The 15,660-nt window shown below is 40.2% G+C and overlaps 1 protein-coding gene and 1 non-coding gene across 2 annotated transcripts in view; one reads left to right on the top strand and one right to left on the bottom strand.

The window, feature by feature from the left end:
• The window catches only part of C11H12orf66 (chromosome 11 C12orf66 homolog), a 30,152-nt gene extending 17,520 nt beyond the window's left edge, over positions 1 to 12,632 (top strand). Inside the window, exons 3-4 of the mRNA XM_004089596.2 lie at positions 4,338 to 5,149; positions 11,311 to 12,632. Of these exons, the coding sequence (XP_004089644.1) occupies positions 4,338 to 5,149; positions 11,311 to 11,384 (886 nt within the window). The 3' untranslated portion in view covers positions 11,385 to 12,632. The remainder of the gene's footprint in view (positions 1 to 4,337; positions 5,150 to 11,310) is intronic.
• On the bottom strand, positions 30 to 136 carry LOC115837376. The gene has a single exon (XR_004032426.1). It is a non-coding gene; the product is annotated as a U6 spliceosomal RNA (small nuclear RNA).
• Positions 12,633 to 15,660: the final 3,028 nt, after the last annotated feature.

Consider the following 15,660-nt stretch of genomic DNA (forward strand, 5'->3'; position numbering starts at 1 on the left):
GTGTGCATTTAAAACGTTTTTTAAAATATATAGTATTTAAGTAGATTTTTAAAAAAAGTGTTATCCTTGTATAGGGGACATGCTAATCTTCTCTGTATCATTCCAATTTAAGTATATATGCTGCTGAAGTGAGTTTTTTTTTTTTTTTTTAAGACAGGGTCTCACTCTGCTATCCATGCTGGAGTGCAGTGGTGTGATCATGACTCACTGCAGCCTCAACCTCCCAGGCTCAAGCAATCCTCCCATGTATCTAGGCCTACAGGCACACTCCACCAGGCCTGGCTAATTTTTTTATACTTTAAGTTTTTGTAGAGACAGGGGTCTCACTGTGTTGCCCAGGCTGGTTTTGAACTCCTGGGCTCCTGATGATCCTCCTGCTTTGGCCTCCCAAAGTGCTAAGATTACAGGTACGAGCAACTGCTCCCAGCCTGAACTTTCTTAGTGTTCATTCTAAAATATATAATGTCTGGAAAGTCCAAATTAATTAAACACGTAAGCTAGAAGATTTGAGATCTGGTTTATCTTTCTGATTTTTTGTGTATTTATATATTTTTTACTTTAATTTTTTTAAGTTCTGGGGTACATGTGCAGAATGTGCAGGTTTGTTACATAGGTAAACATGTGCCGTGGTGGTTTGCTGCACCTGTTAAACCATCACCGAGGTATTAAGTCCAGCATGCATTAACTCTTTTCCCTAATGCCCCCTCCGGCACCTCCAACAGGCCCCAACAGGCCCTAGTGTGTGTTGTTCCCCTCCCTGTGTCCATGTGTTCTCCCCCTCCCTGTGTCCACGTGTTCTCATTGTTCAGCTCCTACTTATAAGTGAGCACATGCAGTGTTTAGTTTTCTGTTCCTAAGTTAGTTTGCTGAGGATAATGGCTTACAGCTTCATCCATGTCCCTGCAAAGTGAGAACATGCAGTGTTTAGTTTTCTGTTCCTGCGTTAGTTTGCTGAGGATAATGGCTTACAGCTTCATCCTTGTCCCTGCAAAGTGAGAACATGCAGTGTTTAGTTTTCTGTTCCTACTAATGTTAGTTTGCTGAGGATAATGGCTTACAGCTTCATCCATGTCCCTGCAAAGGACATGATCTTGTTCCTTTTTATGGCTGCATAGTATTCCATGGATTGTGTATATTATTAGACTTAATCTCACCAATGTTTTAGCTTCCTCAGCTGGAAGGATGTTGATGTAAAATGCAGATAATAGATGAAAAACAGTGTGTGTTTTTCACATGAATAACGACATTTCACATGATAATCGGTTTCTCTCTTACAATGTCCAACCTAGTATGGACTCTCTTAACCATAATCCTTTTAATTAGTATTTAAGTAGATTTAAAAAAAAATCCTAGATATACTTGTGATTTTTTTTCTAATTGTTTAGTTGATAACCAGCATTTTCTTTTTCACCAGCAGCCAAAAGAGAGCTGTGTGAGAAGCGTCCGTCTCATTAACAATGAAGTGATCAAATGCACTCAGGCCTGTAGATCATCTACCATAGTGCCTGGAACATATAATATGCTCAATAAATACAAGTACTTCCCCTGCCTTTACAGTGGGATCACTTGCTGAGGTGATTTCCGCAGCCTCTGCAGGTGCTGTGGATCTTTAGGAAGAGTGTAAGCGCTTGATGTAGGCTTCTGGAGAAGGAGCATGTATCAGGCCTGGCAGCCACTAGGCGCTTCTCAGAAGAGAAACTGAGCAAGAAAGCTCTGTGTGGTCTGTACAGAAAGGACTCTCCCTGCCATTCTAGTCTACTGTTATAGAACTTCGTTCAGCCCGTAACCAGCAGGCAGAATCAATGAGGCAGACTTGGATTCATATCTTTACACAGTTGGTCACCACATTGACTGAATTTCTGCTTGAGTCATAATGTTCTAGAGACAAAGGAGTGAATAGAGGAGGCAGGTATTACTTCCGCTTGGGGAGGAGCTTAAAACTAGGGTGGCTGTATGTCTGTTTTCCTGAGAAATGATATGGTCAAACTACTAAAGTGGGAGAGAGGTATTAGGAAATGAGAGGATATAACTGGGGAAACTGACCTCATCTGGAAGTGGACAGAGAAAGCTTTTCTAGGGAAGTGACTGACGAGGAGACCTGAAGAATCAGGAAGAAGTACAGTATTGATGAAAATGGGTCATGTTCTCACTTGTCTAGGGTCCCTGAACTTGCCCTTTTTTCCCTGTGCCTAGAAGAGAGGATGTCCCACATCATGTTCTTTTCCCTTTAAACATTACTATTACATGTGAAGTAGAACAGTGTTTTACAAACAGCAGGTAGTAATCTATGGGTTATAAAGTTAACTTAGTGAGTTAGTAATCTGATTTAATATATATAGTAGAAAATAAATATATATTTAATATATATTAGAAAATATCAAGTAGAAAATAAATATGTATTTTATATATATTAGAAAATATCTATATATATTAGAAAATATCAATAGTGGAAGTAATGTCCATTCACTCCTTTGTCTCTAGAACGTTATGACTCAAGCAGAAATTTAGCAGAGTACATTGTACATAGTAAGAAAGTATTGAAATAAAATATTTATGTGTGCAGGTACTTGGTCACAATATAAAGTGTATTTTTTACAATAGATCATAGTCAAAAACTTTTTTTTTTTTTGGAGACAGGGTCTCACTCTGTGAAGCACAGTAGTGCAATCACAGCCCACTAGCCTCAACCTTGGTGGGCTCAGGTGATCTTCCCACCTCAGCCTTCTGATTTGAGTAGCTGGGGCCATAGGTGCACACCACCACACTTGACTAATTTTTGAATGTTTTGTAGAGATGGAGTTTTTCCATGTTGCCCAGGCTGTCTCATGAACTCCTGGGCTCAAGCAGTCCACTTGCCTCCACCTCCCAAAGTGTTGGGTTTACAGGAATAAGCCACTGTGCCCAGCGTCAAAAACTTTTATACATTTTGTCTAGGACAAGTGGAAGTAAAATTGCACTACTGTCTTGTGCTCCTTGTATTATAATTGCATTTTCAGTTATTTATTGAATATCTGGAGAAAGTGAGAAGAGTAGGAATGTGGCTCAAACTGGGAAGGGACTACATTATTCAGTGCCTTCTAGGCCTTTTTACGGATTTGGGGTTTTATCCTAAGATAAATGGAAAGTGATTGAAGTGTTAGCTATTTCTTATTGGGTCACCATTTGTTTGTTTGTTTGTTTGTTTGTTTGAGGCAGAGTCTTGCTCTGTCGCCCAGGCTGGAGTTTAATGGCATGATCTCAGCTCACTGCAACCTCGCCCCCTCCCAGGTTCAAGCAGTTCTCCTGCCTCAGCCTCCAGAGTAGCTGGGTTTACAGGCACATGCCACCATGCCCGGCTAATTTTTGTATTTTTAGTAAGGATGGGGTTTCACCATGTTGGCCAGGCTGGCCACCATTTTGTTTTTAACTATAATTAAATATGAAGGGAATTTGGGGACCAGTATTGAATAAGGGCTGTCTGATAAATGCTCTGTTTCTTTAATAAACATTTTTTTATCTACTATGTTTTCCATATAAGCCTATAGTATGTACTGTCATCTGCAAGATAGGCTTAATACCTCATAGCATTACTGTGAACATTAAATGAGTTTACATATGTCATCTACACATTCAACAGATGTTTTAGTGACTTTTTTTGTTTTACCTCCGCCTCTTTAGGACCACACTCTGAAAAGAGCATGCCTTGTTTCAATGATTGTTTTAGTCATACAATTCCCAGAATAAATAAAATACACTCAGAAAGAATTATAGCTAATAGGCCAGGCATGGTGGCCCACACCTGTAATCCCAGCACTTTGGGAGGCCAAGGCAGGAAGATCACTTAGAGTTTGAAACCAGCCTGGGCAACATAGGGAGACCTTGTCTCTACAGAAAATGGAGTGTGTGCCTATGTTCTCAGCTGCTTGGGATGCTAAGGCGAGAGGCTCACTTGAGCCCAGGAATTGAGCTGCAGTGAGCCATGATTGCACAACTGCACTCCAGCCTGGGTGACAGAGCAAGACCCAGTCTGAAATAAATAAATAAATAAACAAACAAACAAACAAACAAACAAAAATGAATTGTAGCTAATTCGGTATTTCTATTGTTGAAAGGAAAGTGGCCACTACTCTCAGGCTATTTCCACAGGAGAATATGATGTTGACATAATTTTGAAATGGTGAAATTATATCAGAATTTTAAAATAAATCAACATGTAGTTCTTCCGTCTTTTCTTCCCCTGTCCTGAAGTGTAATACTATTTGTTTGGCCATATTGTTGCTTCGTGGTTAGAAAAATGTCAGTGTGGCAAGTGAAGTAACATTTCCACTTATCTCTGTTAATTTCCCTCTCCCCTTTAGATTTCACCACCCAATCCTCAGTCCTTTGGAAAGCAGTTTCCAGCTGGAAGTTGATGTCCTGTGTCATCTCCTGAAAGCCCAGGCCCAGGTCTCAGAGTGGAAGTTCCTCCCGTCTCTGGTTAATTTACACAGTGCGCACACCAAACTGCAGACCTGGGGCCAGATCTTTGAGAAACAGCGGGAGACCAAGAAACATCTGTTTGGAGGGCAGTCTCAGAAGGCCGTGCAGCCTCCACATCTTTTCCTTTGGCTGGTGAAACTCAAAAACATGCTTCTTGCCAAGTTTAGCTTTTACTTTCATGAGGCTCTGAGCCGACAAACGACTGCTTCAGAAATGAAAACGTTGACAGCAAAAGCTAACCCAGACTTTTTTGGAAAGATTTCCAGCTTCATCAGAAAATACGATGCTGCCAATGTGTCCTTAATTTTTGACAACAGAGGTTCTGAGAGTTTTCAGGGTCATGGTTATCACCACCCCCATTCCTACAGAGAGGCCCCCAAGGGTGTGGACCAGTATCCAGCTGTAGTGTCTCTGCCCAGCGACAGGCCAGTCATGCACTGGCCCAATGTCATCATGATCATGACGGACCGCACATCTGATCTGAACAGCTTGGAAAAAGTGGTCCACTTCTATGACGACAAAGTTCAGAGTACCTACTTCCTAACCCGCCCGGAACCTCACTTTACCATTGTCGTCATTTTTGAGTCAAAGAAATCTGAGAGAGACTCCCACTTTATTTCCTTCCTCAATGAGCTCTCACTTGCCCTTAAGAACCCCAAAGTGTTTGCAAGTCTGAAACCTGGATCGAAAGGTTAGCAGGTGATTTGTGTGGAGGGATTTCAAGACTAGAAACTGTTCTTAATTGCCCTAATGATCTACGGTGGTCTGTGAATAGAGTTTACATCCACTCATGCCTCTTTCAGAACTAAATTAAAGACAAATCCTCCCTGTGTTGCACACTTTATAGGCAATTAAGGCCAATTGAATTAAGTTTCCAAAGAGTAATCTAGGAAGTGGTCATGGGCTACCATGTGTCTCCATGGTACAGCAAAGTAGTTTCAGTATTTTCCCCTATTTTCCTATATTTCTTGTAGATTGAATATTTATTGGGCTTTTTTTTCCCATGTGTTTTTCTGTTGTTCTAAACATTGTGTTCTACTGCAATTCCAAACACCCTCTCTGTTTCCATCCTTCTTGAAAGAGTAATAGGGATGAGATATTAAATGGCCTTTTTAGAATTAAGGACTGTATGTTTTCTGTCTCATAAATTAGCAAATGAATATGGAGTTAGTAGTTTTATGATTCTGATCTACAAATTGACATTTTTGATGCCAAAATTAGGGTCTTGGTAAGAAATTTCTATCAGTTATTGAAACTGAAGGTGAGTTAGATTGGTAGCATGACATAAGGTTTTAACAGTTCAGAAAATCCTCATGGCAGCTTTAATAGCCATGGGTTCTTGTACACACCTAACTGCATTTGTTTTGACTTCTTTAATGTTTGAATGTTTCACTCTGTTGTAAAGTCAGCATAAGCCATCGTGTGGGCTTTCTTTATTCTTCAGCATATTATCCGCTTGGCTTTCTGTTTATCACTTTTCTGCTGAAATGTACATGTTTGGCTCTACTCCTTGGTTATTTTTAGGGTTAAAAGCATGCAGTCGGTTTTTCAGCCAACTTTTAGATACTCATGCAACATAGCCTACTTTTATAAAATCAAATGAAGGTCTTCATACCCTGTACTTGCTAAAAATCAACTGTGCACTTGAAAGACCTCTTCATAGTTGAGTAATCACCTCAGTACTTAAGCACTTGTGAACTTGGGTTTCATGCCTGCCCCCCACAAATTATGTTTAGAAGCAGCACTGCATCTTAGCACATGCTGCCTTATCCCTTTCCTTCGGCAGGTGTTCATGGGAAGTAGGTGGATCAGTGAAGGCATAATGGGCTGTGGAGACCTTCACTTCTAGATTATTGATTCAAAATAAAAAGAAGCCACAAAGAGTAATTGAGTTGTTACTGGTTTGATGGTTCCTTCAAAGCTTGTGTGAAATGTAATGGTCACATTCGTCTTTTTTCTCATGATTGTATGGAGCCACTGTTTTACTGGGTGTCCACAGCAGGTATGCCAGCAACATCAGCAGAGACCAGAGAGCCCCTCAGAGTCCATGTATGAAGCCTGCCCACCTAGGGTGGACTGCCTGGCAGAAGAAAAGAACCAGCCAGGCACGGTGGCGCACGCCTGTAATCCCAGTACTTTGGGAGGCTGAGACGCATGGATCACTTGAGGTCAGGAGTTCGAGATCAGCCTGGCCAACATGGTGAAACCCCGTCTCTACTAAAAACACAAAAATTGGCCAGGTGTAGTGGTGGGTGACTGTAATCCCAGTTACTCTGGAGGCTGAGGCAGGAGAATCGCTTGAACCTGGGAGGCGGAGGATGCAGTGAGCTGAGACTGTGCAACTGCACTCCAGCCTGGGTGAAAGAGCGAGACCTGTCTCAAAAAAAAAAAAAAAAAAAAAGAAGAACCAAGAAACTACTGGCCTATTTTTTATTTTCTGGGAAGAACATGTGTTTTCACTTTTTTTTTTTTTTTTTTTGAGACAGGGTCTTGTCTGTTGTCCAGGCTGGAGTACAGTGGCACAATCACAACTCACTGCAGCCTCAACCTCCTGGGCTCAAGTGATCCTCCCACATCAGCATCCGGAGTAGGTGGGATTACAGGCATGAGCCATCACACCTGGGTTTCACTATGTTGCTCAGGCTGGTCTCAAACTCCTGGACTCACATGAGCCTCCTACCTCAGCCTCCCAACGCACTGGGTTTATAAGCATGTGCCACTGCACCTGGCCTCCTTTCTTTTTCTTTAAAAATGGTCATAAGCTTTGTAAAAAGCTAGTTTGCTTTAAATAGAAAGTAATGATTTACCTCTGCATTTTTTTCACTCAGGTTCTATAAAAAAATCTCAGCAGATTTTACAACATTGACCTTACCTAAGACATTGAAAGCAATTGGAGCTAAAAAGTCAAATCACTTTTCCTCCCTATTGTGTTTTGCCAAGAAACTGAAAAATATTCCTTGGTATGCATGTATTTTTTTCCTCTTAGATTAAACCACCATTAGCCTTAATGACACAGTCCACCAAATACCTAGAAGAATATATACTTCAGTGGAACCCCGAGAGAGGTGTAAGTAAAGCATATATATGTTATTTAAATAACCATTCGTCACCTAGAACATATTTGAATTGTATATCTATTTTTAAACATAAACACAAAAAGAATTTCAAAGAACAGAAGGCAGATGTGAATATTAAGAAAATCTAAGACAATATATATTTATAAATTACTGTGCAGCTGTCATAGACTGTACTAGAGGAGTTTTTGAAGATTGAATATTGATACTTAAATTATTTCTTAAGCTCTTCAATAAAGTTTTCTAATTATGAAAAAACTCCACATAATTTGGTTCAAGCCAAGAAACAAAGTCATTTTACTCTAAGATTTATTCTCTAAATATAGTAATGAGATCTGTAAAGTCTGTGTTTTGCTAATTAAAAGAGTAAGTCTGCATATTTTCTGCAGACTGCTTTCTTTGAATCTGTTTCTAAACCACAACTTGATAAGTTTTTATGGGTAACTGGGAGTATGGTCAACACTGAGTTTTCCAAGGGTTCCATCCAGGAGTATTTCATTTTAGGATGCTGTTTGGACACAGGGTTTGTAACTTTGTCCTCTCTGGGTCCTACCTGATTTCTGGCTGTGTCATTTCAGGGAGTGTGTGAAAATAAAGCCCAGTTCTTAACCAAGGAGCCAATACCCTTGATATAATTGCTTTGGATATTTGGACATATTGGGAGAAATAAGTCCAAATACTTTTCTTTTCTTTCTTTCTTTTTTTTGAAAAGGCAAGGTCTGTCGCCCAGGCTGGAGTACAGTGGCATGATCATAGCTCTCTGCAGCTTTGAACTCCTAGGCTCAATGATCCTCTTGCCTCAGCCTCCCGAGTAGCTAGGACCATGTCTGGCTGATTTTAAAAAAATATTTTAGAGATGGGGTCGCACTATGTTGCTCTGGCTGGTCTCGAAATCCTGGGCTCAAGTAATCCTCCCTCTTTAGCTTCCCAAGTGGGAATACAGGTGTGAGCCACTGTGTCCAGCAGAAAATGTACTTTCTAGAAAGAAAATAATTGGTACTTCACTACATTCCCAGGGAATTCCTTCAGGTGATCTTTAAAATATGTCCACCCTTTTGATCTAGAAGCAGACTCGCGATTTTGTTTGTTTGGCAAATCAGCCTCTGGGCTCAACTTCCTTGTCTGTAAAATGGGGCTAAGGAAATGTGGGCTGCCTTTTCAAAGGATACTGTTAGGATGGAACGAGATCATGTGTGTAAAAAAGGCTTTGGAAACTTTCTGGAATTTGAAGGCTATATAAATAAAAGATGGACCGCTCTTTCCTTAAATTTGGCACCTTTGCTGTTCTTTTCTTTCTCTTCAATTCTGTGGCAAACCTGTACCTAGTTATTATGTTTGAAAGAGAACTGGTTTAGAAGAGGAGGCAGATAAATGCCTAACCAACCTACCCACTCTTTCTATTTTAGAGTCTTTGTGGTTTTTTGTTCCCAAATTTTTATGGTTGGTTGATAGCATCATTTTAGTTCTCCTATATTATGATTTCTTTTTTTTCCTTTGGTTACTCTATCAATTACCGAGCGAGGTGTTTTAAAATCTCCAACACTGCGTGTGGATTTGTGATTTTCTTCCTTTATTTCTGTCAGTTTTTCCATCCTGTATTTTGGAGCCCTGTCATTAGGCCCATATACATTTATAGTTTTTATTTCTCTTGTATTCACCATTTTATCATTATGAAGTTTCCTGCTTTATCTCCACTGCTACTGCTTACTCCAAAGTCCATTTTGCCCAATGTTTTTATGGCCCTTCCAGCTTTCTTATGCTTACTGTTTGTGGTGTGTGTGTGTGTTTTCCATGTTCTCATTTGTAACTTACTTATTTATATCTGCATTTGAAGTGTCTACAGACAGAACTAAGGAGATAAGACAGATTAAAAAGAACAACAATCTCTGCCTTTTGTTGGGAATGTTTAGTTTATTTCTCCTGTAAGGTTTTTACATCAGGATTTTGATGACAGTATCCTTGAACTATCACTTGTTTTTCATCCTTTTTTCCCCCTTTATATTGGAAGTTAGAGCAAGATGTTTAATCAGATTCAGCTTCTCTTTGTGTAGTGGTGTTGTTTATTTTATTAGGAAGCAGCTAATAACTGGCATTGCCTAGATAGATTATATCATTAGAGGTTACAAAATGGTAATATTCTAATTGTTATTCCTTTTCTCATTATTAGCCAGAATACATCTACAAAGAGAAATTCACCTCCAACTATTTAGTACCTTGAAGTACAGTTCATATGGAATGGATGGATAAGTCTTTGATTCTTTTGCTTTTCTTTATTTTATTTATTTATTTATTTTTGGGGATGGAGTTTTGCTCGCTCTTGTTGCCCAGGCTGGAGTGCAATGGCACGATCTCAGCTCACCACAATCTCCGCCTCCAGGGTTCAAGTGATTCTCCTGCCTCAGCCTCCTGAATAGCTGGGACTACAGGCACACGCCACCACGCCCAGCTAATTTTTGTATTTTTAGTAGAGTTGGGGTTTCACTATGTTGGCCAGGATGGTCTCCATCTCTTGACCTCATGATCCCCTTGCCTCAGCCTCCCAAAGTGCTGGGATTACAGGCATGAGTCACCGTGCCTGGCCTTTATTTATTTTTACTAGTTCTTAACTTATTGAGTTAGTTCCTTAGCATCTTCCAGACACTGGGGAGTTTTAAAAGAAATGTATATGAATTTATAAGGATTTCTGCCTCTTAAGTTTAACCCTGAATTTGAAATAAAGCAGCCATTTTCTCCCTGACCACAGGATTTTTTTTTTGGTAAATATTATGACTTTCCCTTATTCCTTCCTCATGGTTAATTTTCTCTCTTAATTACTGTTGATTATTTTCCTCCACATTTTTTCCTCTCCCTCTCCCTCTATCTCTCTTCCTCCCTCTTTCTTTCTTTTCCTCTCTCACTTCCTTCCTTCTCTCCCTCCCATGCTCTCTTACCTTTTTCTTCTCCATCGCCCAGGCTGGAGTGCAGCAGCACAATCTCTGCTCACTGCAACCTTCGCCTCCTGGTTCAAGCAATTCTCGTGCCTCAGCCTCCTGAGTAGCTGGGATTACAGGCACGTGCCACCATGCCTGGCTTATTTTTGTATGTTTAATAGAGACGGGGTTTCACCATGTTGGCCAGGCTGGTCTCGAACTCCTGACCTCAGGTGATCTGCCCACCTAGGCCTCCCAAGTGCTGGGATTACAGGCATGAGCCACTGTGCCCAGCCCCATCCTCTCTTACCTTAGTTTCTGATTTCTTTCTCATGGATTCTGCTTTAGCCACCTTTCTTCCCATGCCTCTGAGATCCAGGACATACACCAGTAATCTCTGACCCAGTTTTGGGAAACAGCATCTGAAAGTATTCATTTTGATTGTTTTTATAACCAGTTACTTTTTTTCAGGCAGCGAGGAAGGAATACATAGGGGGGAAAGGTCAGTGTTGATACTAATCGGGTGACTACAATTAGTCCTAGCCACTTCATGAACACACAAGGCCTTTGGCCAACGGCGGCCAAGCATTGCTGTATGTATTTGGCAGGAAAAGTTACTCAAAACTAAAATCTTTTCAAGTGTATTTTTACTATGTGATTTATTATTATTATGTAAAAGATCACTTTTAGTGTATTTGCACTAATTATTGTATAAAAGCATTAAATTAGCCTCTGATTTTTTTGGAGTAAAAATGTAAGAAAACTAGATTTTTTTTTTCTCCTGAGAAACAAAAAACATGCTATGTGACTCCCCACGAAAGCCCTGTAGGTTGAGTTTAACTTAGCAATTTCCTCTACTTTTCTACCAGGTTCCTGTTACCAATGCAATTATTTCGTGGCCTTTTGCCTGAATTACTCTAAGCTGCTTCTCCAGAGGAAATGAGTCAGAAGAAATAGGCTTGATGTGCATTTCTGCCTTTGGAGACTTCTCTTGATATGGTGTAAATCCGTAAGGTTTCATTAATGCCTTGTCTGCATATTTTTTCAATCTGCTTTTGATAACAAGGTCTGTTTCTTGGGTACTTCAAATTTAAAACTGTAGGGTATGTGTAAAATATCACCACTAGAAAATGGAGAGACACAAATGGGTTCCCCCTTCTGTAGTCCTTCCCTAATGTCAGAATCAGGGGTTAGGATTCTAAGTGATGGTATCACTCAGGAGAGGGTCACAAGAGTAAACGACATGGGAGTGCATTCTGAAAGACGACTGCTTAGACGTGCGGCGAGAATGGCCGGAAAACGGAGGATGGCGGGGAAGATAGTCATTGGGACTTTTGCTAAGTTTGTCCATAGAGAGTGAATTCTGCTTTTGCTGGTCCTAAAAACTGCAGAGTAATTCTACAATCCAGTTAAATTTGTAAATCTAATGCCTGATTTGATCTGAGATTTATAATGACTCAGCTGGTTGATCCAGCTTAGGTCTAGACTCATTTCACTTTTGTTGTGACAAGATACGACAATGTAGGACACACCCTTTACCCCCCCACGGTCATCCTGGTGTCAGTCATTTCAGGCTAGGCCAGTGTCAGAGCAGTCCCTGAAGCAGAAGTGGATGGAAAGATGTGAATGATTTCTAATATTCAACATTCATTAATTTAACATTGACTGTGCTAAGGGTAGTGATATAGCAGTTAACCAAGACCAACATGGTGTCTGCTTGGTTGATGCTTGAAATAAGGTGATCTGGCCCCAGCCACCTGGGTGGCCAGGAGCTGAAAGGGCTGTAACCAGTAGGCAGTAAATAGTCTTCAAACTTGTTAACTTGCATACCTCCCTACAAATTTTGGAAAAACCATGAGACTCTGATTGATTTTTTAAAAGAATATCTAAAATTATTATGTTTAAATAGCCTCAAAAGAAGCATTTTATTATGTATTGTAAATATTGGCATTTTAAAATGTTATTTGGTCTTTTAAATGTATCCAGTGAAATCTTGGTACAATAGAGATTTGATAGCTACCATTTTCCATCTTTAAAAATACTTTAACATGCTTTGTAACAGTTGGAAATATTGTTTGATTCCTTTTGCTCCCTGAACTCCATTCTACTTCTTCCAAAGAATTTTATCCTAAAATGAATTTATTTTTTGCTTAAAAGTCTTATTGGTTACCTTATTAAATACTACTCAGTATATTATAGATATAAGTGTTCTTTGTGTTACCGTAGCTCTAAGAGTTTAATGACCAAATGACATTTTAATAAATATTAAACTTAAAAAATTACATTTGGCTGGGCACGGAGGTGCACGCCTATAATCCCAGCACTTTGGGAGGCTGAGGTGGTGGATCACTTGAGGTCAGGAGTTCAAGACCAGCCTGGCCAACATGGTAAAACCAGTCTCTACTAAAAATACAAAAAATTAGCCGGGCATGGTAGTGGGCGTCTGTAATCCCAGCTACTCAAGAGGCTAAGGAAGGAGAATCGCTTGAACCTGGGTGGCAGAGGTTGCAGTGAGCTGAGATCACACCACTGCACTCCAGCCTGGGTGACAGTGAGAGACTCTGTCTCAAAAGAAAAAAAAAAGTTATATTTAATTTGAAATACATTTTCTATGAAATGAATAAGTATAATATTTACAGTGATTCGGTTAAAGAAATTTTCTAAATGTTTTTTGTTTGTTGGACAGATATTTTTACACCCTATGATAATACCCCATGTTAAAAACTGGGAAGGGTTTGCAATTTTACTCTATTTGCTAGCTAAAAACTTGCCCTGACATAGTTTCACAGATGCGGACAGAAGACACAAGACAGTTATTCTAGTAATAGCAGGAGCTGGATAACATCATTTTCGCATTTTTGATTTCTTAAGCTTCAGTTCTCTCAGGGCCAGCGTGGATGGGCCCAGATGGATGTCTGCTCACATGCATGTGAGAATTCTGATCTTTGGAAACACAATTTTTTTTTTTTTTTTTTATTTGAGACAGAGTCTCACTCTGTCGCCCAGGCTGGAGTGCAGTGGCGTGATCTCGGCTCACTGCAAGCTCCGCCTCCCGCCTCCGCCATTTTCCTGCCTCAGCCTCACGAGTAGCTGGGACTACAGGCTCCTACCACCATGCCCGGCTAATTTTTTTTGTATTTTCAGTAGAGACGGGGTTTCACCGTGTTTGGCCAGGATGGTCTTAATCTCCTGACCTCGTGATCCGCCCGCCTCGGCCTCCCGAAGTGCTAGAATTACAAGCTTGAGCCACCGCGCCCGGCCCCCAGTCTTTTATAACGGTTTGTAAGCGTGCCTTCCCTTTGCTCCGGAGGGAGGCATTCCTATTCCGTCCAGTAAGTGTGTTGCTTTCCTAGAACTCCCATAACAAAATACCAAAAATTGGATGGTTTAAAACAACAGAAATGTACTGTCTCTCAGTTCTGCAGGCTAGAAGTCTGACGTGGTTATGGCAGAGCCGTCTTCCCACTGAAACCTGTAGAGATAGTGCAGAACTAAGGGCAGTTGATGCCTTATTCTGAAGACCTGCAGAAAAAACCCATGGAAAATGGCCTCCTAATACCCTATAGTAAACGTATGGGCGAGAGGTAAGTTTATTTTTTGGCGAGAGAAAGGCAGTTATTAAAGGAGAAGGTAGAAAAAGTTTACTAAAAGCACTTTCACAGGTTCTTAGGAGAGAATTCATATGGAAGTTGAGGAATCTGAAATTTATTTCCTAAAAATTGATTTTCTTAAAATGATCTCTATTCTCATATCTTTTGAAAAATATTTCCATATCTCAGTAGAATCCCAGTTTGAAGTTCACTATTTTAAGGGACATGAGGTACTGCTGTTCTCTGGGAATCACCACATATAGTACAGCTTTGCAATATTGATGCCATAATGTCCCCTTCTATTTTCCTGAACTTTCCAAGAAGTCTTTGCTAAAAGTTGTGGATGGGCTGAGCAATGTGATCAAAGAATTAAGAGGGGTTTCTGCCTTCTTTTAGGGGAGGGCAGCAGTAGCAGGAGGAAGGTTGAGTCCAGGAATTGCCAAAGGTGGTATGCCACAGAGCGCCTGTCAGCCTGTGTACAGGGAATGTGGTCAGGAGGCAGATGAGTGGCGGAGGCAGCAGATAACTGGATTGGGGTCCTGATTTCCAGAAATAGTAAGGAGAGGAATTTGTCAAGAGCCTGGAATTCCTGTAATTAAGCAGAATGGGGAGTTGACGTTTTGCTAATGGATATTAACAAATAAATGTGACCTCATTTTACGCTCCCATTGGCCAAGGTCTGGACATTCCAGTTAAAGTTTTTGACCAAATTATATATGGCTAAGTTGATGTGGAATCATTCATTTCCACAGTAAACCATTTATACAGACAAAATGACTTATTTGCATTTTTTTTCCTACTATGTTTTTTAATAACAAGGCCAGTTTTTGTGAAATGTAACTATCTAGTCTAGCAAGTATAGTTGTCCTTGGAAAGCTTGAGAAAGTGCTTCTTATAGTATTTATTAAATGTCACTTCTAGTTTGAAAACCAGCACAGATCTCCAGGAGCAATAATGTTTTATGTTATTAAAGTTGAGCCCCTGTAGTCTTGCTTGATTTTAAAAGGATGGATGAATGATATTGAGGAGAGGAAGATAAGTTTTTTGTCTCTGTCCTCAGGGAATTAACTTCCAAGGAAGGGGGACCACCAGCACCTGAAGAGATATCTAGCTTTAAAAAAAAATCGTATAGATTTGTCAAACTTGACAGGTGGGAATTGTAACAATATTGAAAAAATGTCAACTACTTAACAGCTGGTAAGAAAATTCTTAGGGAAAGTATTAAATATTTAGAGAAAATACTTTGAGGAGATACTTGGAGTAGGATTGGCCTTATTACCTGCAGGGCTTTCATTTTTCCTTCCCTGGAGAAAGAATAGGGTTCAGCGGGAAGAGATTGCTGGGTGTGATAGGGAGAGGAGCCAAGAGGCTCAACCTGGCCTAGTAGAATTAAATAGACCCTTAGATGCACTACTGCAAAGCAGGGGGAAAATGCATAGGGGGAGGTCTCTCAAGGTGTCAGTTGTGAGGTTACAATGTAAACCTCTCCTCTCTCCTCTTTGAAACCTTCAATAACTCCTCAAGTGAATGTTTTCTTTTTTTGAGGGGTCCTGACTCCAAAGGAGGGAGAAGGGACAACTGACATCTAAGGGCACTATATTCTTTCTTCCTCCTTCTGTTCCTTAAGTT

This window comes from Nomascus leucogenys, chromosome 11, assembly GCF_006542625.1.
Source record: "Nomascus leucogenys isolate Asia chromosome 11, Asia_NLE_v1, whole genome shotgun sequence".
Taxonomy (NCBI): domain Eukaryota; kingdom Metazoa; phylum Chordata; class Mammalia; order Primates; family Hylobatidae; genus Nomascus; species Nomascus leucogenys.